We start from the raw sequence: 12,248 nt of genomic DNA, 5'->3' as shown, positions 1-12,248 counted from the left end.
AGTATGTTTCTTGCAACAGTCTATGATCTCTTTATAAATTTGTTCCTCTAAATTGCTAGGAGTGTTGGCTGGTGTGTAATATAGCCCTATTAACTTGGCCATGCATTTAATATTTCTCAGTTCCACCCATAAATCTCACCTGTCGAGTTCTTCCATCCACCCTCAAGGAGCACTTCCATGATATTTTCTCTGATTTGTAATGCCACCCTTTTTCCTTTAATCCCTTCCACTCTATCATGTCTAAAGCAATGGAACTCTGGAATGCTGAAGTGCCAATCCTGCAACCAAGACTCACTACTGGCTACAATGGCATAATTCCAGTGCTGATCCATGCACTGAACTTATTCGCCATTCCTACGATATTTCTTGCTTTAGGGAAATGGGCGAAGAAGTGGCAAATGAAATACAATGTTGGAAAGTGTATGGTCATGCTCTCTGGTGGAAGAAATAAATGAGCAGACTATTATTTAGATGGGGAGAGAATTCAAAATGCAGAGATGCAAAGGGACTTGGGAATCCTTGTGCAGGATACCCTAAAGGTTAACCTCCAGATTGAGTCGGTGGTGCAGAAGGCAAATGCAGTGTTGGCATTCATTTCTAGAGATATAGAATTTTAAGAGCAGAGATGTGATGTTGAGGCTCTATAAGGCACTTGTGAGACCTCACTTGGGAGTATCGTGTGCAGTTTTGGGCTCCTTATTTTAGAAAGGATGTACTGACATTGGAGAGGATTCAGAGAAGATTCATGAGAATAATTCCAGGAATGATAGGGTTACCATATGAGGAATGCCTGGCAGCTCTTGGGTTGTATTTCCTGGGGTTCAGGAGAGTTAGGGGGAATCTCATAGAAACATTCTGAATGTTAAAAGGGCTTAACAGATTAGATATGGCTAATTTATTTCCCATGGTAGCGGAGTCCAGGACAAGAGGGCACGACTTCAGGATTGGAGGACGTCCTTTTAGAACTAAGATGTGGAGAAATTTCTTTAGTAGGAGGGTAGTAAATCTGTGGAATTTGTTGCCGCAAGCAGCTGTGAAGGCTACGTCACTGGGTGCATTTAAGGCAGAGATAGATAGGTTCTTGATTAGCCAGGGCATCAAAGGGTATGGGGAGAGGGAAGGGGAGTGGGGATATCTGGAAGAATTGGATCAGCCCATGCTTGAATGGCAGAGCAGACTTGATGGGCCAAATGGCCTACTTTTGCTCCTATGTCTTATGGTCTTTGAAATACACTCAGCTCAGAACACTAGCTGGTATATTTGATGCCATGCCCAACATTTTGATTACTGACTTTGAGGTCTTAACAACATCTGCCTTCACAACCTCTCCACCAATTGTTCTGGCACTCTGGTTCCCATCCCCCTACAACTCTAGTTTAAACCCCACGGTGAAGCATTAACAAAACTTCCAACTAGGATATTGTTCGCCTCCAGCTCAGATGCTTCTGTGCAAGTCCCTCTTTCCCTGGAACAGAATCCAATGATCCAAAAATCTTATGCTCTCCCTCCTACACTATGTGTTAACCAGTATTATCTTCCTAGTTCTTCCCAGTGAAGAAGGCTAATGGAATGTTAGCCTTTATTACAAAGGGAATTGAGTATAAGAGTAAGGAAATCCCTTTGCATTTGTACAGGGCCCTGGTGAGACCACACCTGGAGTATTGTGTACAGTTTTGGTCTCCAGGGTTAAGGAAGGACATCCTGGCTGTAGAGGAAGTGCAGCGTAGATTCATGAGGTTAATTCCTGGGATGTCCGGACTGTCTTACGCAGAGAAGTTAGAGAAACTGGGCTTGTACACTCAGGAATTAAGGAGGTTGAGAGGGGATCTGATTGCAACATATAAGATTATTAAGGGATTGAACAAGATAGAGGCAGGAAATATGTTCCAGATGCTGGGAGAGTCCAGTGCCAGAGGGCATGGTTTGAGAATAAGGGGTAGGTCATTTAGGACAGAGTTAAGGAAAAACTTCTTCTCCCAGAGAGTTGTGGGGGTCTGGAATGCACTACCTCGGAAGGCAGTGGAGGCCAATTCTCTGGATGCTTTCAAGAAGGAGCTAGATAGGTATCTTATGGATAGGGGAAATCAAGGGATATGGGGACAAGGCAGCAACCAGGTATTGATAGTAGTTGATCAGCCATGATCTCAGAATGGCGGTGCAGGCTCGAGGGGCCAAATGGTCTACTTCTGCACTTATTGTCTATTGTTCTGGCCTTAAGAGCACATAGCACAGGTAACAATCCTGAGATCACAATCCGGGAGGTCCTGCCCTTTAACTTAGCACCCAGCTCTGTGAAGTCCAAATAAAAGATAAAAACCAGGAAATTATAACCCTGAGATTCTGACATCAGTTGTGGGAAAGTTAATGGAGGGTATTCTAAGGAATGGATATACAAGTATTTGGATAAACACGGACATTAAAGATAGTCAGAATGTCCTCGGGTGTGGTAGGTCATACCTAACCAATCTCTTTGTGTTTTTTGAGGAAGCTACCACGAAAGTGGATGAAGGCAAGGCAGCTGATGTTGTCTACACAGACTTTGGTAGGCATTTGACAAGGTCCCACATGGGAGGCTGGTCAAGAAGTTTCAGTTGTTCAGCATTCAGGATGAGGTAGCAAATTGGATTACACAATGGCTTTGTAGGAGAAGTCAGCAAGTTGTACGGAGCTGCCTTTTCGACTGGAGGCCTGTGACTGTTGGCATGCCATAGGGATTGGTGCTTGAGCTGGATGATAATGTGGCTAACTGGATTAGAAAATTTGTGCAGGAAACCAAGATATGGGGTATAGAGGGATCTGAATTAGCTGGAAAAATGGACTGAAAAATGGCAGACGGAATTTAATGCAGACAAATGTTAAGTTTTGCACATTGCATAATGAGGGGAAGGTCTTACAGAGTGAACAGTAGGGAACTGAAGAGTGTGGTCAAACAAAGGAATCTGGGAATACAGGTACATAATTCGTAGAAAGTGGCATCAGAGATAGATAGGGTTGTAAAGAAAGTTTTTGGCACTTTGGTCTTCATAAATCAATGATTGCTGGTGGGATTGTTCTGCTGCTGGAGAGGAGAAAGGCTGCCACTGCCAGAGAATGTTACGCAGGTTTTTTGTGTTTTGGATATGAATATGGGCTTTTATTCCATTCTTATAATTTTTTATATTCTATGTTTTTCATCCGATCTTGCTCTTTTTTGTATAGGGAGGGGGATTTTTGGGGATCAATGTGCCTGTTACGTTTCTGTTTGGTTTTTTTTTTGTGTGGGGAGGAGGAATTTAGGAAATGATAATCATTCTGCCATTCTTTTCTATCTTGGTTTCATGGCTATCTGGAGAGTTGCATACTTTGATAATAAATGAACCGTTGAACCTATTTTGAGTACATATAACCAAATAACAATCACAGCACGGAAACAGGCCATCTTGGCCCTCCTAGTCCGTGCCGAACCCTTAATCTCACCTAGTCCCACCTACCCGCACTCAGCCCATAACCCTCCACTCCTTTCCTGTCCATATACCTATCCAATTTTACCTTAAATGACACAACTGAACTGGCCTCTACTACTTCTACAGGAAGCTCGTTCCACACAGCTATCACTCTTTGAGTAAAGAAATACCCCCTCGTGTTTCCCTTAAACTTCTGCCCCCTAACTCTCAAATCATGTCCTCTAGTTTGAATCTCCCCTACTCTCAATGGAAACAGCCTGTTCACGTCAACTCTATCTATCCCTCTCAAAATTTTAAATACCTCGATCTAATCCCCCCTCAACCTTCTACGCTCCAATGAATAGAGACCTAACTTGTTCAACCTTTCTCTGTAACTTAATTGCTGAAACCCAGGTAACATCCTAGTAAATCGTCTCTGCACTCTCTCTAATTTATTGATATCTTTCCTATAATTCGGTGACCAGAACTGCACACAATATTCCAAATTTGGCCTTACCAATGCCTTGTACAACTTTAGCATTACATCCCAACTTCTGTACTCAATGCTTTGATTTATAAAGACCAGCGTTCCAAAAGCCCTCTTCACCACCCTATCTACATGAGACTCCACTTTCAGGGAATTATGCACAGTTATTCCTAGATGGGATGTTATGTTGAAGTTGTATAAGCCATTGGTGGGGCCTAATCTGGAGTATTCTATGCAGTCTTGGTCAACTACCTATAGGAAAGATGTAAACAAGGTTGAAAGAGTGTACAGGAAATTTACAAGGATGGCGCCGAGGCTAGAGGACCCGAGTTTTAGGGAAAGTTTGAACAGGTTCGGACTGTATTCTTCAGAACATAGAAGATTAACAGGAGGTTTGACAGAGGTATCCAAAATTATGAGGGGTATAATAGGATTAATGCAAGCAGGCTTTTCCTACTGATGTTGAGTGGCACAACCAGAGGTCATAAGTTAAGGGTGAAAGGTGAGAAGTTTAAGATGAACATGAGGGGAAACTTCTTCAGTCAGAGCGTCGTGAAAGTGTGGGATGAGCTGCCAGCGCAAGTGGCACATGTGGACTCTATTTCAAATTTAAAGGAAGTTTGGATACGTACATGGATAGTAGCGATAAAGAGGGCTATGGTCCTGGTGCAGGTCATTGAGAGTAGGCAGTTTAAATGGTTTTCGACATGGACCAAATGGCCCATAGGGCCCGTTTCTGCATTGTACTTCTCTATAACTCTATGTTATAACTTATCAAATGCATTAGACTTCCACATACAGACAAAATAGACCCATTTCCTTTTATAGAAAATCAGTAATTTTTTTCCCAACAAAGCACAATTGCTACGTATGTACAGCTGCAGTAATATTCATTTGTGTGCAGGTTGTAAGTTGTCCCTAAGAGTGTGTGGAATTTTCCTGGGTACTCTGGGGTTTTTCTACATGGCAGAGCTGTGCTGGTAGTTAGATTAATTGGCTAGTGTAACATAGATGACTGCTGGCAGAACTAGAGGATGTTAATAAGCATGTATGATCGAGAAACCATAACAGCAGGAAGAGGAGGAGCGAAGGGCTTGTGAGAGCGCTGAGTACCGGGAAGCAGCTGAGGTGAGCATGCTTTAAAAAGGCACACGCAACGGGAATTCGGGACAGTGTGATTGAGAAACTGTTGCAGCAGGAAGAGGAGGAGCGAAGGGGTCTTGAGATAATTGTCAGGGACAAATAAAAGGACAGATAACTGAGGAGGAGTGGCCAGTGGTGTGAGTGGCTCAGGATAGGAGTGGAACTTTGAGGCTTTGGCGAGCAGAGGCTGAGGATGAGCTTGCTCCCAGTGAGGTAAGGCCGGGTAAGTTCCTTTAATTAATTTAATTAACTTAGGAGTAGGTAATGGAGGCAGCAGTTAGGGCAAATGACTGCTCCGTATGCAGGATGTGGTAAGTCAGGGACAGCACAATTGTCCCTGATGACTACACCTGTAAAAGGTGCATCCAGCTGCAGCTCCTGATAAACTGAGTTAGGGAACTGGAGCTGGAGCTGGATGAACTTTGGATCATTCGGCAGGCAGAGGCAGAAATAGACAGGAGTTTCAGGGAGATAGTTACCCTTAACTGTCAGGAGGCAGATAGCTGGGTGACTGTCAGGAGAGGGAAGGGGAATAGGCAGGAAGAGCAGAGCACCCCTGTGGCTGTACCCATCAACAATAAGTATACCTACCATTTTGGATACTGTTGGTACGGATGACCTACCAGGGACAAGTTGCAGTGGTCACGTCTCTTGCACTGAGACTGGACCCTCAGCTCAGAAAGGAAGGAGGAAAAAGAGGAGAGTTGTAACGATAGGGGATTCGATAGTTAGGGGGACAGATAAGACGTTCTGTGGGAGAGATCGAGAACTTTGGATGGTCTGTTGCCTCCCTGGTGCCAGGGTCCGCGATATCTTGGATCGAGTTCTCGGTATTCTCAGGATGGAGAGTGAGCAGCCACTTGTCATGGTCCACGGAGGGACCAATAATGTGGATAGGAAGGAGGAGGTCTTGCTAAGAGAGTTTAGGGAGTTAGGTGCAAAGTTGAAGGACAGGACCTCCAGGGTTGCAATCTCAGGATTGCTCCCCGTGCCATGGGCTAGTGAGTCTAAAAATAGGAATATAATGCAGTGAAATACATGGCTAAGGAGATGGTGCAGGAGGGAGAGCCTCATGTTTCTGGACAATTGAGCTTTGCACCAGGGAAGGTGGGACCTGTTCCGATGGGGCGGTTTGCACCTGAACTGGAAGGGGACGAACATCCTTGCTGGTAGGTTATCCAGTGCTGCTCCGGCCGGTGGGGGGAGGGTTAAACTAGATTTGCGGGGGAATGGAACCAGAGTGTTAGAGCAGATGGTGAGATGGAAGAGGATAAAGGTTATGCGAGGACTGCTTGTATGGACATATATCAAAGGTTTGTATGTGACAGAAATGTTCTTAGGTCCCAAACTGAAGAGACTGGGAAGAGGCATCTGGCTCTCAAATAGAGTGAGACAGGAGACAGAGCGTGAGGAAGGATAGGCAGGTGATAAAGAAGGGACGCGCTCAAACCAAATGTTTGAGATGTAAATATTTTAACGCAATGAGTGTTGTGAACAAAGCAGATGAGCTTAGAGCGTGGATCAGTACCTAGAGATATGATGTGGTGGCCATTACAGAGACTTGGATGGCTCAGGGACAGGAATGCTTACTTCAAGTGCTGGGTTTTAGATTCAGAAAGGACAGGGAGGGAGGCAAAAGACATGAAGTAGCTTTGCTAGTCAAGATGAAGGATAATCCAAAGAGCTTCTACAGGTATATTAAGAGTAAAACGATAGTAAGGGATAAAATTGGTCCTCTTGAAGATCAGAGTGGTCGGCTATGTATGGAATCAAAAAAATGGGGGAGATCTTAAATGGTTTTTTTTTGCGTCTGTATTTACTAAGCAAACTGGCATGGAGTCAACGGAAATAAGGCAAACAAGTAGCCAGGTCATGGAATCAATACAGATTGAAGAGGAGGAGGTGCTTGCTACCTTGAGGCAAATCAGAGTAGATAAATCCCCAGGACCTGACATGGTATTCCCTTGGACCTTGAAGCAGACTAATGTTGAAATTGCAGGGGCCCTGGCTGATATATTTAAAATGTTGGTATCTATGGATGAGGTGCCGGAGGACTGGAGAATAGCCCATGTTGTTCCATTGTTTAAAAAAGGCTCCAAAAGTAATCCAGGAAATTATAGGCCGGTAAGTTTGACGTCGGTAGTAGGTAAATTATTGGAAGGAGTACTAAGAGATAGGATCTACAAGTATTTAGATAGTCAGGAACTTATTAGGGAGAGTCAACACAGCTTTGTGTGTGTCATGTTTAATAAATCTATTAAGAGTTTTTTGAGGAGGTTACAAGGAACGTGGATGAAGGGAAGGCAGCGGATGTTGTCTACATGGACTTCAGTAAAGCCTTTGACAAGATCCCGCATGGGAGATTAGTTAGGAAGATTCAGTCACTAGGTATACATTGTCAGGTAGTAAACTGGATTAGACATTGGCTCAATGGGAGAAGTCAGAGAGCGGAAGTGGAAGATTGCTTCTCTGAGTAGAGGCCTGTGACTAGTGGGGTGCCACAGGGATCAGTGCTGGGTCCATTGTTATATGTCATCTATATCAATGATCTGGATAATAATGTGGTAAATTGGATCAGCAAATTCGCTGATGATACGAAGATTGGAGGTGTAGTGGACAGTGAGGAAGGTTTTCAAAGCTTGCAGAAGGATCTGGACCAGCTGGAAAAATGGCAGATGGAGTTTAATACAGACAAGTGTGAGGTATTGCACTTTGGCAGGAAAAACCAAGGTAGAACATACAAGATAAATGGTAGGGCACTGAGGAGTTCAGTAGAACAGAGGGATCTGGGAAGACAGATACAAAATTCCCTAAAAGTGTAGATAGATAGATAGGTAGGTAGGGTAGTAAAGAGAGCTTTTGGGCCATTGGCCTTTATAAATCAAAATATTGAGTATAAGAGTTGGAATGTTATGGTGAGGCATTGGTGAGGCTGAATTTGGAGTATTGTGTACAGTTTTGGTCACCTAATTACAGGAAGGATATTAATAAGGTTGAAAGAGTGCAGAGAAGGTTTACAAGGATGTTGGCGGGACTTGAGAAATTGAATTACAGAGAAAGGTTGAATAGGTTAGGACTTTATTTCCTGGAGTGTAGAAGAATGTAGGGAGACTTGATAAAGATATGTAAAATTATGATGGGTATGGATAGAGTGAATGCAAGCAGGCTTTTTCCACTGAGGTTCAGGGAGAAAAAAACCAGAGGACATGGGTTAAGGGTAAAGGGAGGAAAGTTTAAACGGAACATTGGGGGGGGCTTCTTCACACAGAGAGTGTTGGGAGTGTGGAATGAGCTGCCAGATGAAGTAGTAAGTGCGGGCTCACTTTTCACATTTAAGAAAAACTTGGACAGGTACATGGATGAGAGGTGCATGTAGGGATATGGTCCAGGTGCAGGTTAATGGGACTAGGCAGAAAAATGGTTCTATGGTTCTAAGGAAGGGCAGTAGATGTAGCTGAAATGGTTGCCACAAGAGGACACAGGTTTAAGATGCTGGGGAGTGGTACAGAGGAGATGTCAGGGGTAAGTTTTTTTACTCAGAGAGAGGTGAGTGCGTGGAATGGGCTGCCAGCAAAGGTGGAGGAGGCAGTCTTTTATGAGACTTTTGGATAGGTACATGGAGCTTAGAAAAAGAGGGCTATAGGTAAGCCTAGAAATTTCTAGGGTAGGGAAATGTTCGGCACAACCTTGTGGGCCGAGGGGCCAGTACTATGCTGTAGGTTTTCTACGTTTCTATGTATGACAGAACAGATTACAAAGAAATAAGTCATAGTTAGGGAAAATAGAAATAGTCTTCCTTTTTTAAAGAAAGGGGCTTCCCTTCGTCCACTATCAACTCTGCCCTCCATCGCGTCTCCCATATTTCATGCACCTCTGCCCTCACCCCATCCCCCCGCTAGCCCACCAGGGATAGAGTCCCCCCTGGTCCTCACCTATCACCCTACCAGCCTACAGATCCAACGCATAATCCTCCATAACTTCCGCCACCTCCTACGTGATCCCACCACCAGCCACATCTTCCCCCCCCCCCCCCCCCCACTCTCGGCTTTCTGCAGAGATCGCTCCCTACACAACTCCCTTGTCCATTCATTCTCCCCCATCCCTCCCCACGGACCTCCTCCGGGCACTCATCCCTGCAAATGGAAGAAGTGCTACACCTGCCCCCACACTTCTTCCCTCACCACTATCCTACACCCCAGACAGTCCTTTCAGGTGAGGCACCACTTCACCTACAAGTCAACTGGGATGATATATTGTATCTGGTGCTCCCGATGTGGCAATTTATACATTGGGGAGACCCGCTGCAGACTGGGAGACCGTTTCATTGAACACCGGCGCTCGGTCCTCCAGCAGTGGCGGGATCTCCCTGTGGCCACAAACTTCCAATTCCACAGACCAATCCCACTCCAAAATGTCTGTCCATGGCCTCCTCTATCGTCAAGATGAGGCCGCACGCAGGTTGATGGAGCAATACCGTATCTTCCGCCTAGGTAGCCTCCCTCCTGCCAGCATGAACATCCAACTCACTGACCTCTGTTGATACCCCTGCCCCCCACCCTTACCCCGATCCCTATCTATTATTTTAGTCTGGTTCTCTTTCTTTCTCTTTTTTCCCCCTCACTATAATCTCTCCCCCTAGCCCTACCTTTCTTTCTCTTTTATTTCCCATAATTCTCCACCTTCCCCCAGCCTATCACTTCCCAGCTCTCTATCCCTCCCCCCACTTCTTATCCCCCCCTCGACCATCCCATGTTACTTCACTCCCGATGAAGGGTTTCAGCCCGAAACGTCGTTATTACCTCCTCCCATAGATGCTGTCTGGCCTGCTGAGTTCTGCCAGCATTTCAGGGTTTTTTTTTAGTCATAGTTAGGAATTGACTGGAATGTTTAGAGCTAGCATAACACGATGGGCTTTGTAAGCAGAATAAATAGGTGAACAATAACATTACTACACCTTGCAGCACTGTTTACATACAAAACCTTTGTTTCAAACCAAGCCAGCACAAGACTAAAATTACAAGCACGCCATACAGAATCATACACATAATATCAGGTAAAGTATTAAACTGGACCAGAGCTCAAATATTTACCCTCTTGCCCACTCACTTAGCTCATGTAAACAACACAATGTTATGCTTTACTGTCTCTTCAGTGATGATGCTAGGTTACTTCACTTACTTGAATGAAAGCGATTCTCCTCCTGGTGTTTGGACGTTGCTGTGAAGTAAGCAGATGCAAGTTACCGGTGCTGTTACATGTTCTATGATAAAATTTGCAATTCATCATAAAAGGAGTATACCTATGAGATTACTGGCCATAAATGCCTTTCCTCACAGTATCTTGACATATAACATAGAATGAAAGTGGCAGAGCAGGACCAATCTAATCTCAAGCCTGCTCTGTCAATACAGCAAGATCATGGCTGATCCGTTATTGGTCCACAAACTCTTACACTCTGTCCCCATACTCTGAGATTTTCTTGCAGTTGAAATATTTGTTAATCTCTATTTTATGTTCAATGACCATCCCATTCACAGATCCTTAGAGTAAATCTAAGATTACTCAATCTTCTAAGTCCCAATGAGTGTATTGACAACCTACATACACTTGATTTATCTCGTCAGGAATCAACCCAGTGAACCTTCTTTGCACCAACTCCATTGCAAGCACTTTCCCCTTTAGTATGGAGACTAAGTCTGCACGAAGTCTTGTCAGCATTTGGCAAATTCCCCTGCGTGTATCTTACAATCCCTCCTAATAATGACAATGTTTCATCAGCATTCCCAATTATTTGCTGCATCTGAACTTTCCATCTTACACACAAGCACAAATTGTGGTGGCAGGAGGTCACCTGCTGCCTCAACTCCACACTGCCGCCTCAAGTGCAGTCAATATGATCATGGCTTATCAACCTTTGATCTCAACTCCTCCTTTGTGCCAGATTTTCATATGACTCAATCCCCAACCTTTCAAAAATATATCCATGTCCAATGTTAATACTTCCAATAAGAAGGCCTCAACAACTCTTCACCACTCTCTGAGAGAAGAAATTTTTATGTACCCCAGTTTAAATGACTTGCCCCTTACCTTGAAATTGTGTTCCGACTCTGACACAAGTGGAAACACCTTGTGGCCCTTAGCATCCCTCAAGTTTCATTAAGATCACCCCTCTTTCTGCTAAACACCTTCCTCATCAGGATTTGGCCTGGTATACTGCCATTGAACTCTCTCCAGTACTACTCCATTCTGTCAAAGGAACCTAAGCTGTATGCAGTACGCCAGGTGTAGTCTCACCAGCAGTTTGTAACAAAAACAAATTGTACTAAGAACAATCAAGCAGTTTGTTATTGATCAGACATGGCATCAAAAGCTATGGGGAAAAGGCTGGGAACTGGGGTTGAGGAGGAGATAGAAAAAAGGATCAGCCCTGATTGAATGGTGGAGTAGACTCGATGGGCCAGATGGCCTAATTCTGCTTTGTCTTAAGGTCCTAAAAGCTTCTGTATTCCTAAACTGCTCTGCAATAAAGATCAACATGTCATTTGTCCATTTAACCACTCATTGTTTCTGCCTGCCAACATTATGATTCATACATGAGTACACCTAAATCCCTCTGTACAGTGAACATCTGCTATCCTTTTTATTTAGATAATAATCTTTCAACTTCTCTATCTTAGTTAAAAACCTCACACTTATAGGACTCTCAGATCCCATTACAATTAAAAGTTTATTGTATTCCATATAAATAATAATCTGCTTTTTCATTCTCCTTCTAACATAGATAACTTCATAGATTATATTTCATTAACCAACTTCTCAACATTCAGATTTGCACTCTGTGTCCTGCTAACCCTTTAAATCTCTCTCTCCAAATCATTAATAGAGATCGTAGATAAATGAAGCCCTATAGGCAAGGTTGGTAAGGAGAGAGATAAGGATGGACTGGAAAATATAGAACTCAGTAATATAGGACTGAGCAAATGCAGACTGGAGCAACTACTTCTAGATAAGTGTATCTTTAACAAGTGAGAATCATTCAAAGTGAAATAATCAGCTTTCAGGGCCAACGTGTTCCTGTAAAGGTGAAATTGAAGGTAAGTGAAGGAGTCCAAGAAACACCAAGTGTCAAGAAATATTGAGCAGCGTCACTGAGCTCATCTGCGGAAATAACTTAATTTCTATATTTAATGCTTCTT

At 43.8% G+C, this 12,248-nt stretch overlaps 1 protein-coding gene across 5 annotated transcripts in view; it reads right to left on the bottom strand.

Annotated features, from left to right (window-relative positions):
• Positions 1-12,248, bottom strand: part of LOC132396489 (nipped-B-like protein) — a 531,210-nt gene that overhangs the window by 228,020 nt on the left and 290,942 nt on the right. For all 5 annotated transcript variants that reach the window (XM_059974034.1, XM_059974035.1, XM_059974036.1 and 2 more), the window contains one exon: positions 10,231-10,269. In XM_059974034.1, the coding sequence (XP_059830017.1) occupies positions 10,231-10,269 (39 nt within the window). The remainder of the gene's footprint in view (positions 1-10,230; positions 10,270-12,248) is intronic.

This window comes from Hypanus sabinus, chromosome 7 (genome assembly GCF_030144855.1).
Source record: "Hypanus sabinus isolate sHypSab1 chromosome 7, sHypSab1.hap1, whole genome shotgun sequence".
Classification (NCBI taxonomy): Eukaryota; Metazoa; Chordata; class Chondrichthyes; order Myliobatiformes; family Dasyatidae; genus Hypanus; species Hypanus sabinus.
Note: the sequence above shows the minus strand (reverse complement) of the source record. Positions and strands in the feature narration are given on the sequence as shown.